Source organism: Patiria miniata, unplaced genomic scaffold (assembly GCF_015706575.1).
Source record: "Patiria miniata isolate m_02_andy unplaced genomic scaffold, ASM1570657v1 HiC_scaffold_18, whole genome shotgun sequence".
Lineage (NCBI taxonomy): Eukaryota > Metazoa > Echinodermata > Asteroidea > Valvatida > Asterinidae > Patiria > Patiria miniata.
Window position 1 is genome coordinate 1,659,106 of NW_024037056.1, and position 13,422 is coordinate 1,672,527.

The 13,422-nt window shown below is 42.7% G+C and overlaps 2 protein-coding genes across 3 annotated transcripts in view; one reads left to right on the plus strand and one right to left on the minus strand.

Moving 5' to 3' along the window:
• Window positions 1–2,666, plus strand: part of LOC119724138 (mediator of RNA polymerase II transcription subunit 14-like) — a 36,816-nt gene extending 34,150 nt beyond the window's left edge. For both annotated transcript variants that reach the window (XM_038195059.1, XM_038195060.1), the window contains exons 38-40: window positions 283–513; window positions 1,634–1,826; window positions 2,505–2,666. In XM_038195059.1, coding sequence (XP_038050987.1) covers window positions 283–513; window positions 1,634–1,826; window positions 2,505–2,566 — 486 coding nt within the window. In that variant the 3' untranslated portion in view covers window positions 2,567–2,666. The remainder of the gene's footprint in view (window positions 1–282; window positions 514–1,633; window positions 1,827–2,504) is intronic.
• Window positions 2,667–4,868: 2,202 nt separating this feature from the next.
• LOC119724139 lies at window positions 4,869–13,030 on the minus strand. Its single transcript, XM_038195062.1, has 10 exons — window positions 12,930–13,030; window positions 10,947–10,997; window positions 10,092–10,267; window positions 9,675–9,766; window positions 9,383–9,498; window positions 8,761–8,876; window positions 6,863–8,243; window positions 6,282–6,495; window positions 5,750–5,821; window positions 4,869–5,420 (listed from the first exon to the last, which is right to left on the minus strand). The coding sequence occupies exons 1-10, from the start codon at window positions 12,979–12,981 to the stop codon at window positions 5,204–5,206; spliced, it is 2,487 nt and encodes an 828-aa protein (XP_038050990.1). The 5' UTR covers window positions 12,982–13,030; the 3' UTR covers window positions 4,869–5,203.
• Between the last annotated feature and the right edge of the window lie 392 nt (window positions 13,031–13,422).

Consider the following 13,422-nt stretch of genomic DNA (forward strand, 5'->3'; position numbering starts at 1 on the left):
ATTTCTACCTCGTGTGTCTGTCCCTTTTACATGTCATTTTGCTTGATTTAACGCAGTGATCCACATGTGGATATTCCTGCATTTGATGACTTGCAGTCAAGTCATAAGTCCATCGCAAGTCAACTCAGTCCCAAATCAAATCCCAAACTGTAAAACTGAGCTGTTAAATAGGCATTCAGTTGTGATAGTTCATCCTCTGTTACTTATGAATGGACTTTGTGATTCACTGCAACACCGGTTGTAAAAGATCATAAAACTTTTGTAAATTTTTCTTTGGATCAGGTTGTTTGCCCGCCCTACAAGCTGCACGCCATTCTCGCGTTTCTGCGCGCTCTGAGCGCCCCTACGCGCATCCTGAAGGACCTGGTGCAGTTGATGCGGCTGGAGTTGTTGCCGGACCGGACTCTCAAGTGGACCATTCAGTGGTGCCTGACTGTTCCGCCGCCCGACGTGTTTGGATTCGCCGCGCCGGGCACAGCGGCCCTGGCCATCAAAAGCAAGATGCTGTTTTTCGTGAGTGCACATTTGTTCTTGGAGTTTTTCGCTCACAAGGGGATTTTTGTTTATAACAGTAAGACATTGCTATTAACCAGATTGCGTTGGAGGACGTGATAACATGCACTGGCTGTTTTTATACACAGGCACGGCTGACGGGTTAAGATGTCAAGATTGCCTGGACTCGCCTCCGGGTGACGTCTAAACACGCTAATCCCTCGTGCCTTTTGTATGCACACACAAGGTCTGTGGAGGCGGACAGTGTGTTGATCTTGAAGTGGCCGTTGTGCACGGCCTATTGTACAATATAATGCACACCCCGGAATGCCGAAACATATGAGGTTTCGGCAAGAAATATCGTACAAATACTGTTGAAATTTCTCTTGCGAATCAGTATTTGTGGCATTTGGCTGTATATTAGAAGTTGGCTTGAAAATGCGAAAATCGAAATTTTCGGCGAAAATAATGCCGGTGAAGTGGTCAAGTGGTCTCGTACATGACTTCCACTGAATCAGGGATGTTGACGAGTCCATCACAAGTCCTTGCAAGTCCATCACAAGTCATCCAGTCCCAATTCAAATCACAAGTCATTCAAATGAGCTTTGACAAAGGCATTCCTTTGTTATTGTTCAACCATTGTTTCTTGTGACTGGACTTATGAACGACTCGACTACATCCCTGCAGTGAATAACCATTTTGAATCAGTGGAGAATTAATAATATTAAATAATAATAATAAATTTGTATTTATAAAGCGTTCGCATCCACCAGTCTTGGTGCTGAAGGCACTACATCATTATCACCCTGCTCACTGGGCCAATGACACGTTCCTAAGACAATCTCAGCTCCCTGGGGAGTATGCAGCTCTATGCTGCCATTTCGGCGCAAAGCAGCTAGAATCAACCACAATAACCATCTCTGCCCTCACAGGTACCCATTAACTCCTGGGTGGAGAGAAGCAATGAGTGACAAAGTGCCTTGCTCAAGGGCACACACACCATAACCCCAGGCTGGACTCGAACCCACAACCTGCAGAATTACCCGCAGACCACGAATTCAATGCTCCAGACCACTAGGCCATGGCACTCCACAATTTTTTTGTCTCCGGTACCAACTTTTTTGTTTGTTAATGTTTTCAGATTCAACTGACACGCATCGGGATAAACCCGCCCGTGGGCCAAGACCTGCAGTCCATCGTCATACCGATCGTCCACGACATGCAGGCCAACACGACGTCCTACATCGACCGGGCCAAGCCGCCCAACGTCCCGGCCAGCATAGCCACTGTCCGAAACATGCTGGAGAGGTCCAACAGCCTGTACCAGAATAAAGGTACGTCATTCGCATGCGTCTTTTCACAGGTGTGGGCTCCGTGCGCAAACAAGAGAGGGCGCTGTTTTTAAACCACTTCCGAAGCCCGGTGGATTGGACACACCGTGTGTACATAATGGTGTCGCGCTCATAAAGTGCGAAGTACGCACGACGTGTTTTATTCTGATTTTTCACGAAGCCACAGCGTCTTCGCGTGAGCGTCGTTGGCAAGCGTTTGAATGTCTCTCCCAGTGGTCTCCCCCAACTCTCCCCTTCTTACTGTTGAGGGGGTACTTGTGCACGGAGCCCGTAGCACAAGTTTGGAGTCCGTAGATGACATACAACTGGATATAAATCCAGCGACAAAAATGACGAAAGTAGCCTGAAAAAGTAGCCATCGCGATGGTTGTTCCAAGCGTTCAGCCAACACCAACTGATTTGCTTAGTGTAGCCTAGCCGCGTGAGGTCGCTGATTGCGCTTCATACAGTATAGTGAGTGTATAGCACGCGGCTATTGTCTATTTTAGCAGCTGACTATCGATCATCGGACACTATCGTCAAAAGCCATGACCAAGGCTTAGTGTCACTAGGCTTGCGTTGTCTTTTTCATTCTTTCATTTGCAGGCTATTTTTAATTTACAGGGTGCAGCAGCATTTTTAATAAATTTTTCTTGCTTGATTTTGTTTTGTTTTTTACAGTGGAGTGCACCATTTTTCCTGTCGTGCGGGACCTAATGGCCAACCTGGTCATTCCTCTGTGATCAGGGATCTCTCACTGAGCCACGTGACCTGGCCTCTGGCCAAATACGGGAAAGTCAGCATCGCCATTGAAGTAGACAAAGATTATATAGCGCCGTGAACAGTTAGGCCAAAAAAAAAGTCTCCGGTTTCTGGTATGCGCGCGCGTCGCCGTAGCAATGCGCGTCAGCAAAATGAAAAAGTTTTTTTTTCAATGAAAGATGACGTCTCAAAACCGCCAAACTCACTGGTTTGACTGGAATCCTGCTGCTGCACAATTTTAACGTGTTTTTCGATTGGGTTATGGTCGAGAATAAGCTTTATGTGGCCTCTCTGGACTCCCATATATTTGCACTAAGTTTAGTCAGGCACCATTTGCAGTCATCAGCCGACATTTGAAGCAAAAAATCAGGTAAAAAAAAAAAAAAAAAAACGGCGTCGCCGCACCACTTTTTGGGCAAGCTCCATACCAGAAACCGGAGACTTTTTTTTTTTGGCCTTTAAGTAGGCAGGTCTTTCAAGCTGCGATGGGCGGCAAAAATTGTGAGAAAAACACGGAGCCAACATCCAGTGCTGGGTCGGCATGATTATGACAACCATGGGGCAAGTTGGATCAAGGACCAATGGTTAACTAGTGGTTAGTTTGTGATGTACCTAGCGCATGCGCACTGAAGTTGAAGTGCGAACGACTCTAGTCGAACTATTGTCATGTCAACGACCGTCAGAAAATGGCGGTCGCACAATTTTTTCAACGCTTGACGTTTCTGTATATTTACACAAATAACAGCGATTGTGTAGTTTGGGACGCCTTACATAATTGCCATTATTATTGTAAAATGGTGTGAAAGTGACAGAATCATAAACTAATGTGGAAAAACTTGGCAATGAAAATGAAATTTAGCACTCACAGTTTTTGTTTTTCCATCTTTTTTGTTGATAGTTGGTCCCCTCTGCACTATGCTATGAAAAATTGCTAATGATAACCAGCTATAAATCGTGACGCGACCAGCCACGCTAGGCTGGTCCTGAATAGTCGATTAGACTAGTCTAACCATCGTCGACTAGCATGCATTCAATCAGAGTTAGTCGAACTATGGTTAACTATGGTCCTAGATCGAACTTGCCCATACATTATGCCATTTGATAGTTTACAATACACGATGTGGTTGCTGAACAAAAGCTTGCCTACTGCAATGGTGGCCGAAGACGGGAAACTGGATGGTCACGTGGTACTTTGATTTATAATCGGCAATTTTCTAAACGAGTAGATTTTAGTTTGCGACGTTCATGTGTATACAGCGTGTCCCAAAAAACATTGTGAATAAAGAAGTCCATGATTTGCTCAAAAGGTGGTCATATGAGCTAATCAAATTTGATAGTATTTTAAAGCCTATGGTCTTGTTTATAATTGGTGAAAATATCAAGACAATCCATCAGTGCAAACCGGAGATATCGTTGATTTTGTAAGGCTATATTATTTTCCTCTTGCACAATTAGAATCCTGTAGTTAAGCATGTTAAAGAAGAACGTCAAAATATACAACATTGACGCTCGAGTAATTTGCAATTAGAGCAGTTACCACGTAAATACAAGCAAATACGAAGTCTGGAAATTACATTGTGCAGGTCGAAAAATACATAGCCTTACCAAATCAAGGATATCTCTGGTTTCCATCGTTGGATTTTCTTGATTTTTTTCACCAATTATAAACAAGACTATAGGCTTGAAAATGCTATAAAATTTGATGAGCTAGTCTGACCAACTTTTGAGAAAATCAGCGATTTCTTCATGCACAATTGTTATTGGGACATGCTGTACAATGAAGAACTGTATATAATCATAGTCAGATAAAATGGGTTACATCGATAATCATGATTTGGTTAAATGCTACATTTTGAAATATTTGATGAAATATTGAAGCGAAATTGAGAATTTCTTGCAAAATTTGTCCAGTACCTATGTATTGTTTTCGCTTGAAGTCATGTAGACATAATAAATGAACTCTTTATTTGACCAGAAAAAAGGGAAAATATAGGCTTTGACTTTTAAATAAATACAAGTAATAACTTGTAATGGAATAAACTTGTTTAGTTTTAGGGGTTTCTTTTTTGGCAATCCCAATTTTTGTTATTTCGCTGGGGTCACATTTGAATCCCAATTGCTGGGAAACATCACAAGTTTCAGCAACATTTTTTTTAGCTATAAAAAAAGTCTCTGTATTGTTATATCTGGATGAAATAAAACGCGAAATATTGAAGAAAATAAAGTGTGTCTGTGTTTCGTTGGTGGTGTTAAAAATAATAACTTTCTGATAAATTTCAGAAGTACAAGATGTCAAATAATTTATTAGCTATTTATTCCTTGCATATGCAAAAATGTAAATAATGGTAGAAACTTGAAAGTAGTATGCACAGTTAAAAACTACAGACAAAAACATGCATAGTTCATTGAATTTATAAAAAATATCGATAACTTACCAAAAGATTGCAAGAAGTCCTTTGAAAAGGTAAGTTAGGGGTTTTTTTGGCGAAGGCCATAAGTTGCATATTCTGTACAAAGAACCGTTCAGCAATTTTCTGGATTTGTTCTGGAAAAAAACCTTGCAAGCTGAAAACAACAAAGACGAATAAGATTAAGAATGCTTCTTTCGCAAGTGACCCTCACAAAAAGAAGACGTCTTCAAGAATTCGGGATTCCTGTAGCTCCGCGTCGGTGTCGGTGTACGCTACGTCGTCCTGAAACAAATCGGGCGTGGGGACGGAACCCGGTCGGATCACACTCGTGTTGTGGGTTGCGTCCGCCGGTCTGGCACGGGGTGCGCTGGGTGGGGGTGGGGACTCCATCTCGGCTATCAGATCAGAGAGGTGAGTTACGTTACTGTGGAGTAGAAGATTTGAACGTCATATATAACTACAATGATGTATCCCTTTAATGGTTAAAAATCCAAAGCTACAAAGGAACTTGTTTTTAATGTTTTTTTGACAGAAAGAAGACAATCATGGCAAAAAAAGATAAAATTGTTTGAAATGTTTGTCTCATTTTTGTAGGTTGCCAGACATTAAAATTCCCAAGGAAATTATACATTTATATATTTTACATTTCCATATTTACTTATATAAAAAAAAAATGGGACTATAACGTTTTAAACATCAATGTACTCTACAATTTAAACATGTGGAAAATATCATTTAGCATGAACAGCTCACCGTTTCTTCTCCGAGGCTTCGCTGTGATATCGTGGACTCTGAGGAAGGGACACGGCTCGTCTGTCGGTAAGTCTAAAAAAAATGAATCAGCCATTCATGAATACCTGAGACAATTTATCCATTTCTATTGGTCAAGAACCTGTCACGATTTGCTTGTAAAATAAGTCATTTTCAGTAGCTACGCCACAACTTAAGTTCATACTCTGCGCGAAAGCGAACGCGAATTTGTGATGTCATGGCAAGTGTTTGCACTGCAAATTCATAAAATTTGAACATATTTCAACTCAGGCGAATTTCCCAGCGAATGTTTCATGACGTCAATTTCTCTTCGCAAGAAGTATGAACCGAGCTTTACGCCACCCAACAAGTTGCGGTCTGTAAAAAAATGCGTCATAACTGAAATGTTGCGCAACGTAAAGTGTTGGGCCACTTACGCATTAAATTGTGGCGCAAGTGGCATTATGCAATTGCCTAAAATTTCACGAAATCCCTTGCAGTTCGTACAAGGTTTAGGATGCAAATTATCGTCTACCTTTGTTGATGCCGCGTCTTAGCCTGCTCCCTGCTTGTTTTCTGTTGAAGTGCAGGGGCCAGGGTGACGTGGACTCTACCGGGGGACAGACTGAGATTTCCTTGCCCGGGGGATCTCGCGGTTACTGTGCTTCGGTCCCGGTACAGGGGGGACGTCGACTGGTCAACGAGCGTCGGCGAGCTCGACGTAGACGGGGAATGTGATGACGTGGACCCTGCAGTAATTCAAACAATCCCACGATGAATAAGGATGTCGCGTGTAAAAAAAAAAACGTGTACAATTTTTTTTTTTTTAATCTGTTTACAAATTTTCCAAAAGTTTTAACAAAAAAACGGCATTGTCAAAAAGTGACATTATGTTTACTGGATCTGCCCTCGAAGTTGCACTTGCATTTTCACATGGAATCAAGGATTTCTTTAAACTTATTTAATTTGGAATTAATTTCAGAGTGTGGTCGATGGAAAATAAATACATAAAATTTGCCTGTGAGAAACTAAATTATCTTTGGGTCCACATGAGATGCTCCTAAAGTAAGTTGGTTGGCGCAACTCTTGGACTCAAGTTTGAAATGGATGTTGTACCTTGAATCTTGTGCCTTGGCTGACTGGTGGGATACAGTGATGCGTATCCGTCAATCGCCTCTCCTTGGCTCTTCGGAGTCAAATTCCTCTTTCCTGTGGCCATGGCAGCTTTGGTGCTTGACACGTCAGCGCTGCGTTGGCGTCTACCCTGACTAAGATCTAATCGTCTCATGGAGTTCTCCAAGGTGTGTTTTGTTGGCGAGTGATTCGCGAAACTTGGTGGGTAATTCGTTGAGATGACGTCATCGTTATCACTCTCGCTCCCAGAGGGCGCTTCTTGACGTATCCCGTTAAAAAGGTTCGGTTCTTCCCATTCAGGATCTGTTCTGTTCGCCTGCGGGTCAGATGTTTGGCCAATGCCATTCCCATAGTCCTGCCATTCTCTTTCCAAGCGGTAGTCCTGCTGCTGTTCCCGTGCCAGCTGGTGTACTCTGTGCAGCTCGAGTTGGCTCTGTTTTCGGCGTAGCATCTCTTCTTGATCTTTGAGTTTCTGTCGCAGCCAAGCTTGCTCCCGATGCAGCTGATGTCTCTGCTTCTCTAGGAGACTGTGGCGTTGCTCGGCGACGGTTTGGTAGGTTGGTTGCCTGGCAACCGCATCTTGGAAAGGATGAAAATCTCCTTGGTGGTTTCTGTTCACGCCGATCCCATCTCCGTGGTCGTTTGCTTGCAATGTGTTTCTTGTGTGTTTGGTGCTGTTCTGATGTTTCCAAAACTCAGCCACATACTCCGGAGAGTTGTGGCTTCCTTGACTCGAAAAGTCCGTTTCCAGTTCCGGCTGAAGAGGCCTGAATTCTCCGGACTGGGATCTGGAAGCGAGCGTCTCTTGCGAATCCTTGAGATAGCCGCTTGGCGGACCCGTCTGGGGGAAGTGTATCTCCTGTTCGGTGTCGAGCCCCGGTCGAAGCACGTACCCGCCGGTGTTTCCGTAGGACACGTACATAGCAGGCGTCCCGCTGCCGGCTGCCTGCGGTTCAGCCCAGCTTCTGTCGCTCTCGCCGTTGGATGGTTGGGATCTGTGGGTGCTGGCTAGCGTTGGGTTAAATTCGGGATCCAGGCTGGATGGGTGGTGGTGCGACTGGGTGCTGGGTACCGGGTTGTGGTGCGACTGGGTGCCGGGTACCAGGTACTGCTGGGTGCCCGGGGGTCGGTTCCTGTCAACTCTTGATGGGTGGTTGCCTTGCTTCAGGCTTGGTGCAGCAGGATGGGTACCGGGGTGCCTGTACCCATTTTGATGGGGTGCACTAGGGTACCCATTAGGGTGACCTTGGGTGACATGCTGGGTGCTGGGCCGTTGCATAGTCGGTCTGGGTGTGCTCGGCTGAAACCCATTTGGTTGATTACCAGACGTTGCTTTTGCAAGCGACTGTGGGACCATGTTGAACTGCCCATAAAAAAATCAAACCAAACAAAAAGTCAGCTTTACACTAACAAATCTTAAGTAATCTTAAAAGGGTAGAGTATATCATTTGCAGCTATCCAAAAAGTAACTGACGAAATTATTGTTAAAAAGCATACTTGGTTTAAAGATAGTAATGGCACTAAACTCCCTGTGAAATTATTCTTTCTGGCATGCTGTCATATTGAAAAAAAAAAAAACAATAAAAAAAAAGGTCATTTCCAAACATGCGTCTAAAGATGCATTTTAAAAATGTTCGTTAGTAGTTCGTTTTTAATTCGGCGAAACTGTGAATGGGTGCGCGCAAGCATTGACATGACGCACACGCACACGCAGTTACAATAATTCAATGGTTTAGTGCATGACATCGCGTAGCTGCAATCGGCTGAATGAGAACGCGTCCCAGACGCTGATTTCAGGGGCCACTCAAAACATGCTTCGGCAACTTTTGAATTGAAATCGAGATCCTAGAATATTGTTTTCTAAATGAATGAAAACGTACCTTCGGAGGGGATACTGGATGGTGCAATGATACGGCAAGCTTCTCTTGTTCGGACGCCAGCTGTGACTGGTACTCCGCCAAGAGCTTCTGGCATTCCAAATATTGCGTCTGGGTCAGTGTGACAAACGTTAAAGAATGTTTGCTTGACAAACCCAATCACACAAAAAACAGGACTTCCGAATGGTAAATCAGATTCGAACCAGTCATCCGACCCTGCCAGGTTTGGCGGTCGAGCTGTAAAACGTCTACACTCGTAATGTAGTGTATGGGGAGTCAGGTTGGCGTAGCGGTACTTTCCTCGCCTTCCACCGCTGTGACCCGGGTTCGAATCCTGCCTGAGCCAATATGTAGATTGGGTTTTCAGTCCCTACCTGATACCGTGGGTTTCCCCCAGAATATTTTTCTGGGGTTTTCCTCCCACATCTAAAACTGTAACTTCTTCTCATTGTCTTCTCTCTACAGGTTTCGTCAGGCTTGCGAGCTACAGTGCCTAGGGCGCTTTTGAGGAATCCTTGGTTTCATTACCACAAAGAAATAATAATAAAAATATTTTCATAGGACATGAATATTGATAATCTTGGACTGGCCTTGACCAGAATTTTTTTTTTTTTGAAAAGGATATATTCTCTCTCTTGTACGATTGCCTCCATCTGCTGCTGCAACTTGCTGACTTTGTCTTCGTACGAACGTCGCTCCACGTTGAGTTGCTGGACAATGACCTCCTTCTCTTCGCCCACCCTGGGGGAGGAGTTTGAGGGAAAAGTAAGGGGGGGGGGCAAATATACAGAATGGGTTTTCAAAGCATGGATGAACAATCTGTTCCTATCCTACTTGGAAAGTACTGGATTCATGTTTCAGAAATTACATTCGCTTGAGTAAGAAATATAAGATGTGATGAATGTGTGTTTCCTTACTTTGCGAGTTCTCTTATTAAATTGGCGATCCTCTTTTTGTCCTCAGGCCGAAGGTCTTTCAAAGACGGCTTGTCGTTTCTCTTTGTCACCTCCTACAAATTGAAAAATGAAAATTCAAAAATAGACACCATAAATCATAGATTAAATCGTAGACAGAATTGTACAGTGTAAGAACAACGTCAACATCCGCTGGACGTTTCAGTTTGAACAAATATTCTTTTCAGCAATTTTTTAGTTAATTCTTCATTGTAACTTTAGAGAATATACATTAGGCCAAATAAAAAAAATATAAGTAACCCTGATCAACAAGAAACAATACATATTTTATATTAATAACAAACTTAACTCCATCCTGCACGCCCCGTCGAAAAAAAAAAAATTGTCAAAAAAAAAAGGATGTATTTTTTTGGACGATACCATTGATGCTGTTTTCACCGTCTTGGTCTCTTTTTCTTTCCGTCTTTCGTGTCTTCCCAGTTTCCCGTCTCGTCCTTCCATCATTTTCTCATCTCGTGAAGCTCTGCTGGGTACGTCTCTGCGTTGCTGGTGTTTCGTTTTCTGCGTTGGTTTCCTATTGCCTGGCTGGTCAACTCCTGATAACCAAGAATTCATTGTGAACACAATTGTTAAATAATGAAAGGTTTGCGGAAACACCATGTGCGAATAATTTCTCAACTAAGAGAATGGTTCTGAAAAGAACCAGAGGTATAAACTCGACGTTCCGGTCAGTATGCTCTGACCGCCTTCAAAATCCTCTTTGCCAAAGTGGAGGAATTTGGAGGATTGAGGTTACATGGCAAAAGTGCGTTACTGATTTCGTAGGATGCACTTTGTCAAGGTCTTGGGCCGGACCTTGTGTTGTTTTTGCTCAGCCGTGCATAAATATAGGCCTGGATTATGCTTGAAATCCTCCGTACTGCTCCAGGATGTCACTGGCCAAGCCTCAACATATTGACAGTTACTGCCGCAGGATTTTGCAGGATTCAGGCAGTGGTACATGTATTTCCCCCATAGACAATATCCAAGAAATAATGGAGGAATTTGCAGGATTGAGGCTATTATGCTATTTTTCCATGAGGCCCATTGGAGGATTTTGCAGGATTGAGGCTACATCCTAGCAAAAAGGCCTAGGGAATTAGGGTTAAGGAAACCAGTTAAAGGCATACAGCGCATCCCAAAATATCCGCAACATTTTTTATAATATTACATTCTTTCCAACGGAATGACCCAAACTACACAGTTTCAGATTGATAATTATATTCACAGTATTACCTGGGGCGTATGAATGCAAAACACCTTCAGAGTCGCTGTTGTAAAGACTTTCTGAAACAAATATGTTAAGGAATTTATACAGCACAATTATCTTTAAAAATATAATTGATTCAATTATTTTGATTTTATGTTACTGGTTTAATACGGGGCCACAAACTTTAAAATAATACCCTTGTGAGTGTAGTTTAATTGGACACCTCTATTTTTTTGGTAATCGTGTGGTACTTTTAGGACACCTCTTTATGTTTTACAAGTTCTGTTCATTAATCAAAACCCTGCCCTCTTTAATAATACGCTAGTTGATATTCAACATGGTATCTTAGTCAACTAACCTATTTTTTTTACTAGTCCAATCCATTCAAAAATGACTTTTTGCAATTGTTGGCTGTCAATTCTGATGCTACAAAACAATGACTTTCATGACTTTTGCAGCCTCAAGCAATGACGTTTTATTTAGATTCAGTCTAGGTTTTTATAATTTTGGCGAGTTCTTTACAACTGTGTGTAGCACTAGCAGTTTAGCCTATAGAGACATGCAAATCACAGCAGTCTTTTCGCCCTCTGCTGATCAAAACTGTTTTCATTTCATGAAATGAATTTCCTTTTCAAACTGACTTCCACTTCCATTGATCAACGTGATAAAGATGGTAAGCTCTGTAAAAATACATGCATGGTTGCACAGCCTACATGGCCTATGTGCTTCCTTTCTCTGTGAATCAAACTGCTCAGCCTTTTTTATGGTTCACCAATGACTGAGTAGCCTATACATGCTATAGTATAGGCATAGCGTTAGCACGAACGTCGGCACTGCGCTGGTCGCGGTCGGCGAGCATACACGTACATTAGCCCTGGTGGACTCCCTTTCCTCCCTACGTTACGGAGGGAGTCCTGAGTACACATGTGCTCACAACCGAACGAAAACATTTCTTACCAATAATTTCAATATTTTTACCTTGTTGGAGAAGCTAATTTTACGTCGTAGTATTCTATGTGTCCTTATCTGTTAGCACGCTGGGTTCAGGAATTCCATATGCGATGCTGACTGACGTCAATCAGGAAAATAAACTCGAAAGCATCGTTAAACTTGTACGTGTTTAGTCCCTTTTCATCAGTTTCTCACCGCCGAGTCTATTCTAGTCGTACATCATGTACGTCTGTACGGTGCAGCGTGTAGTCTGGTTCCCTAGACCGGACAATTATTCTCGACGCTCATTATCACATCTGGTCCGGGGGACAGACTATGCCGCATGAATATGCAGTGCGCACGCGCGATTTGCTTAGTAACCACCCTCATACGCACGCGCACTTACTTGAAGGTGCGGTCACTAATCCAATGACCGAGCGTGTTTTCGCGCCAGTTACCAGAAACACGTTTCGGCTTTGGTCATTGGTTGAGCGTTTTCCTGACATCGGTTGGCTGGAGTGACGTCACGGTTCCAACCAAAACTAAGCAAATGAGGGCGCTTAGCGTGCGTGCGCGCTTTCGGATTGTACGCACGTACATTTGTACATATCATGTACATTGTACATGACGTACGACTCTGGGAATAAACTGATGAAAAGCGACTACAAACACGTACAAGTTTAACGTTGCTTTGGAGTTTATTTTCCTGATTAACGTCAGTCAGCATCGCATATGGAATTCCTGAACCCAGCGTGCTAACAGATAAGGACACATACAGTATGTAGGCGTGAAATATTAGCTTCTATAACGAGGTAAAACATAACAAAACTCTGGTAAAAATGTTGTATGGTTTCATGTAGAAAAGACTTGTCCTGGACATGCTGGACGTTAGTCGTATTGCAATGAAGACTTCGTCCAACCTGGGCTAACACGTACATGTACGTAAACAGCAACTTAACGCTGTTTATTGTATCTCTGACGATTACCAAAACAAATGTCACTCATAAACAAGTTACCGTTCACAAGTCTGCTCAACAAAAAAACAGGTGATATTGTGATTTAACGATTATAAAGGATACCATCGCGAGTCCAGTAAATTTCGTACGACAACTCCCGATTACCGTCGGCCATTTTGGATATTCGGAAATGACCGCCGTGATGTACTACGCATGCGTGAAAACTTGTAGATGTTTACATATGGTCATCCGAATTAAAAGCCTTGTTACTCATCTTTTTTTTGTGTCCATAAAACAACCTTTGATTTTTTTTGTAAGGAAAATAATACTTTCAAGCAACCGGGGGGGGGGGTGAGAATAAATAACGATTTTTTTTTGGAAAGATTTCCATATACGAAGTTCACTAATTTTCCTCTGTATTGACTAACAAGCCCCAAGATAGCAATTTCATGTCATCAAAGTCAATTTGAGCAGTGAGAAAATACAAGCATTTTCTTAGAAAACACTTAGAATTTTTCAGTCCAATCTCATAGGGTTTGTACACAGGGTGTTGAGTGAACTTCGTATATGGAAATCTTTCCATTTTCTTTAACACTAACTTAACTCTCAACTGTCT

Coding starts and splice junctions, on each gene's coding strand:
- LOC119724139 (XM_038195062.1), bottom strand. CDS start 12,981: ATGGCCGACGGTAATCGGGAGTTGTCGTACGAAATTTACTGGACTCGC. Junction 10,268..10,946: donor TTTGCATTCATACGCCCCAG/GTAATACTGTGA, acceptor CTTGGTTATCAG/GAGTTGACCAGCCAGGCAAT. Junction 5,421..5,749: donor GAAGCCTCGGAGAAGAAACG/GTGAGCTGTTCA, acceptor TCTACTCCACAG/TAACGTAACTCACCTCTCTG.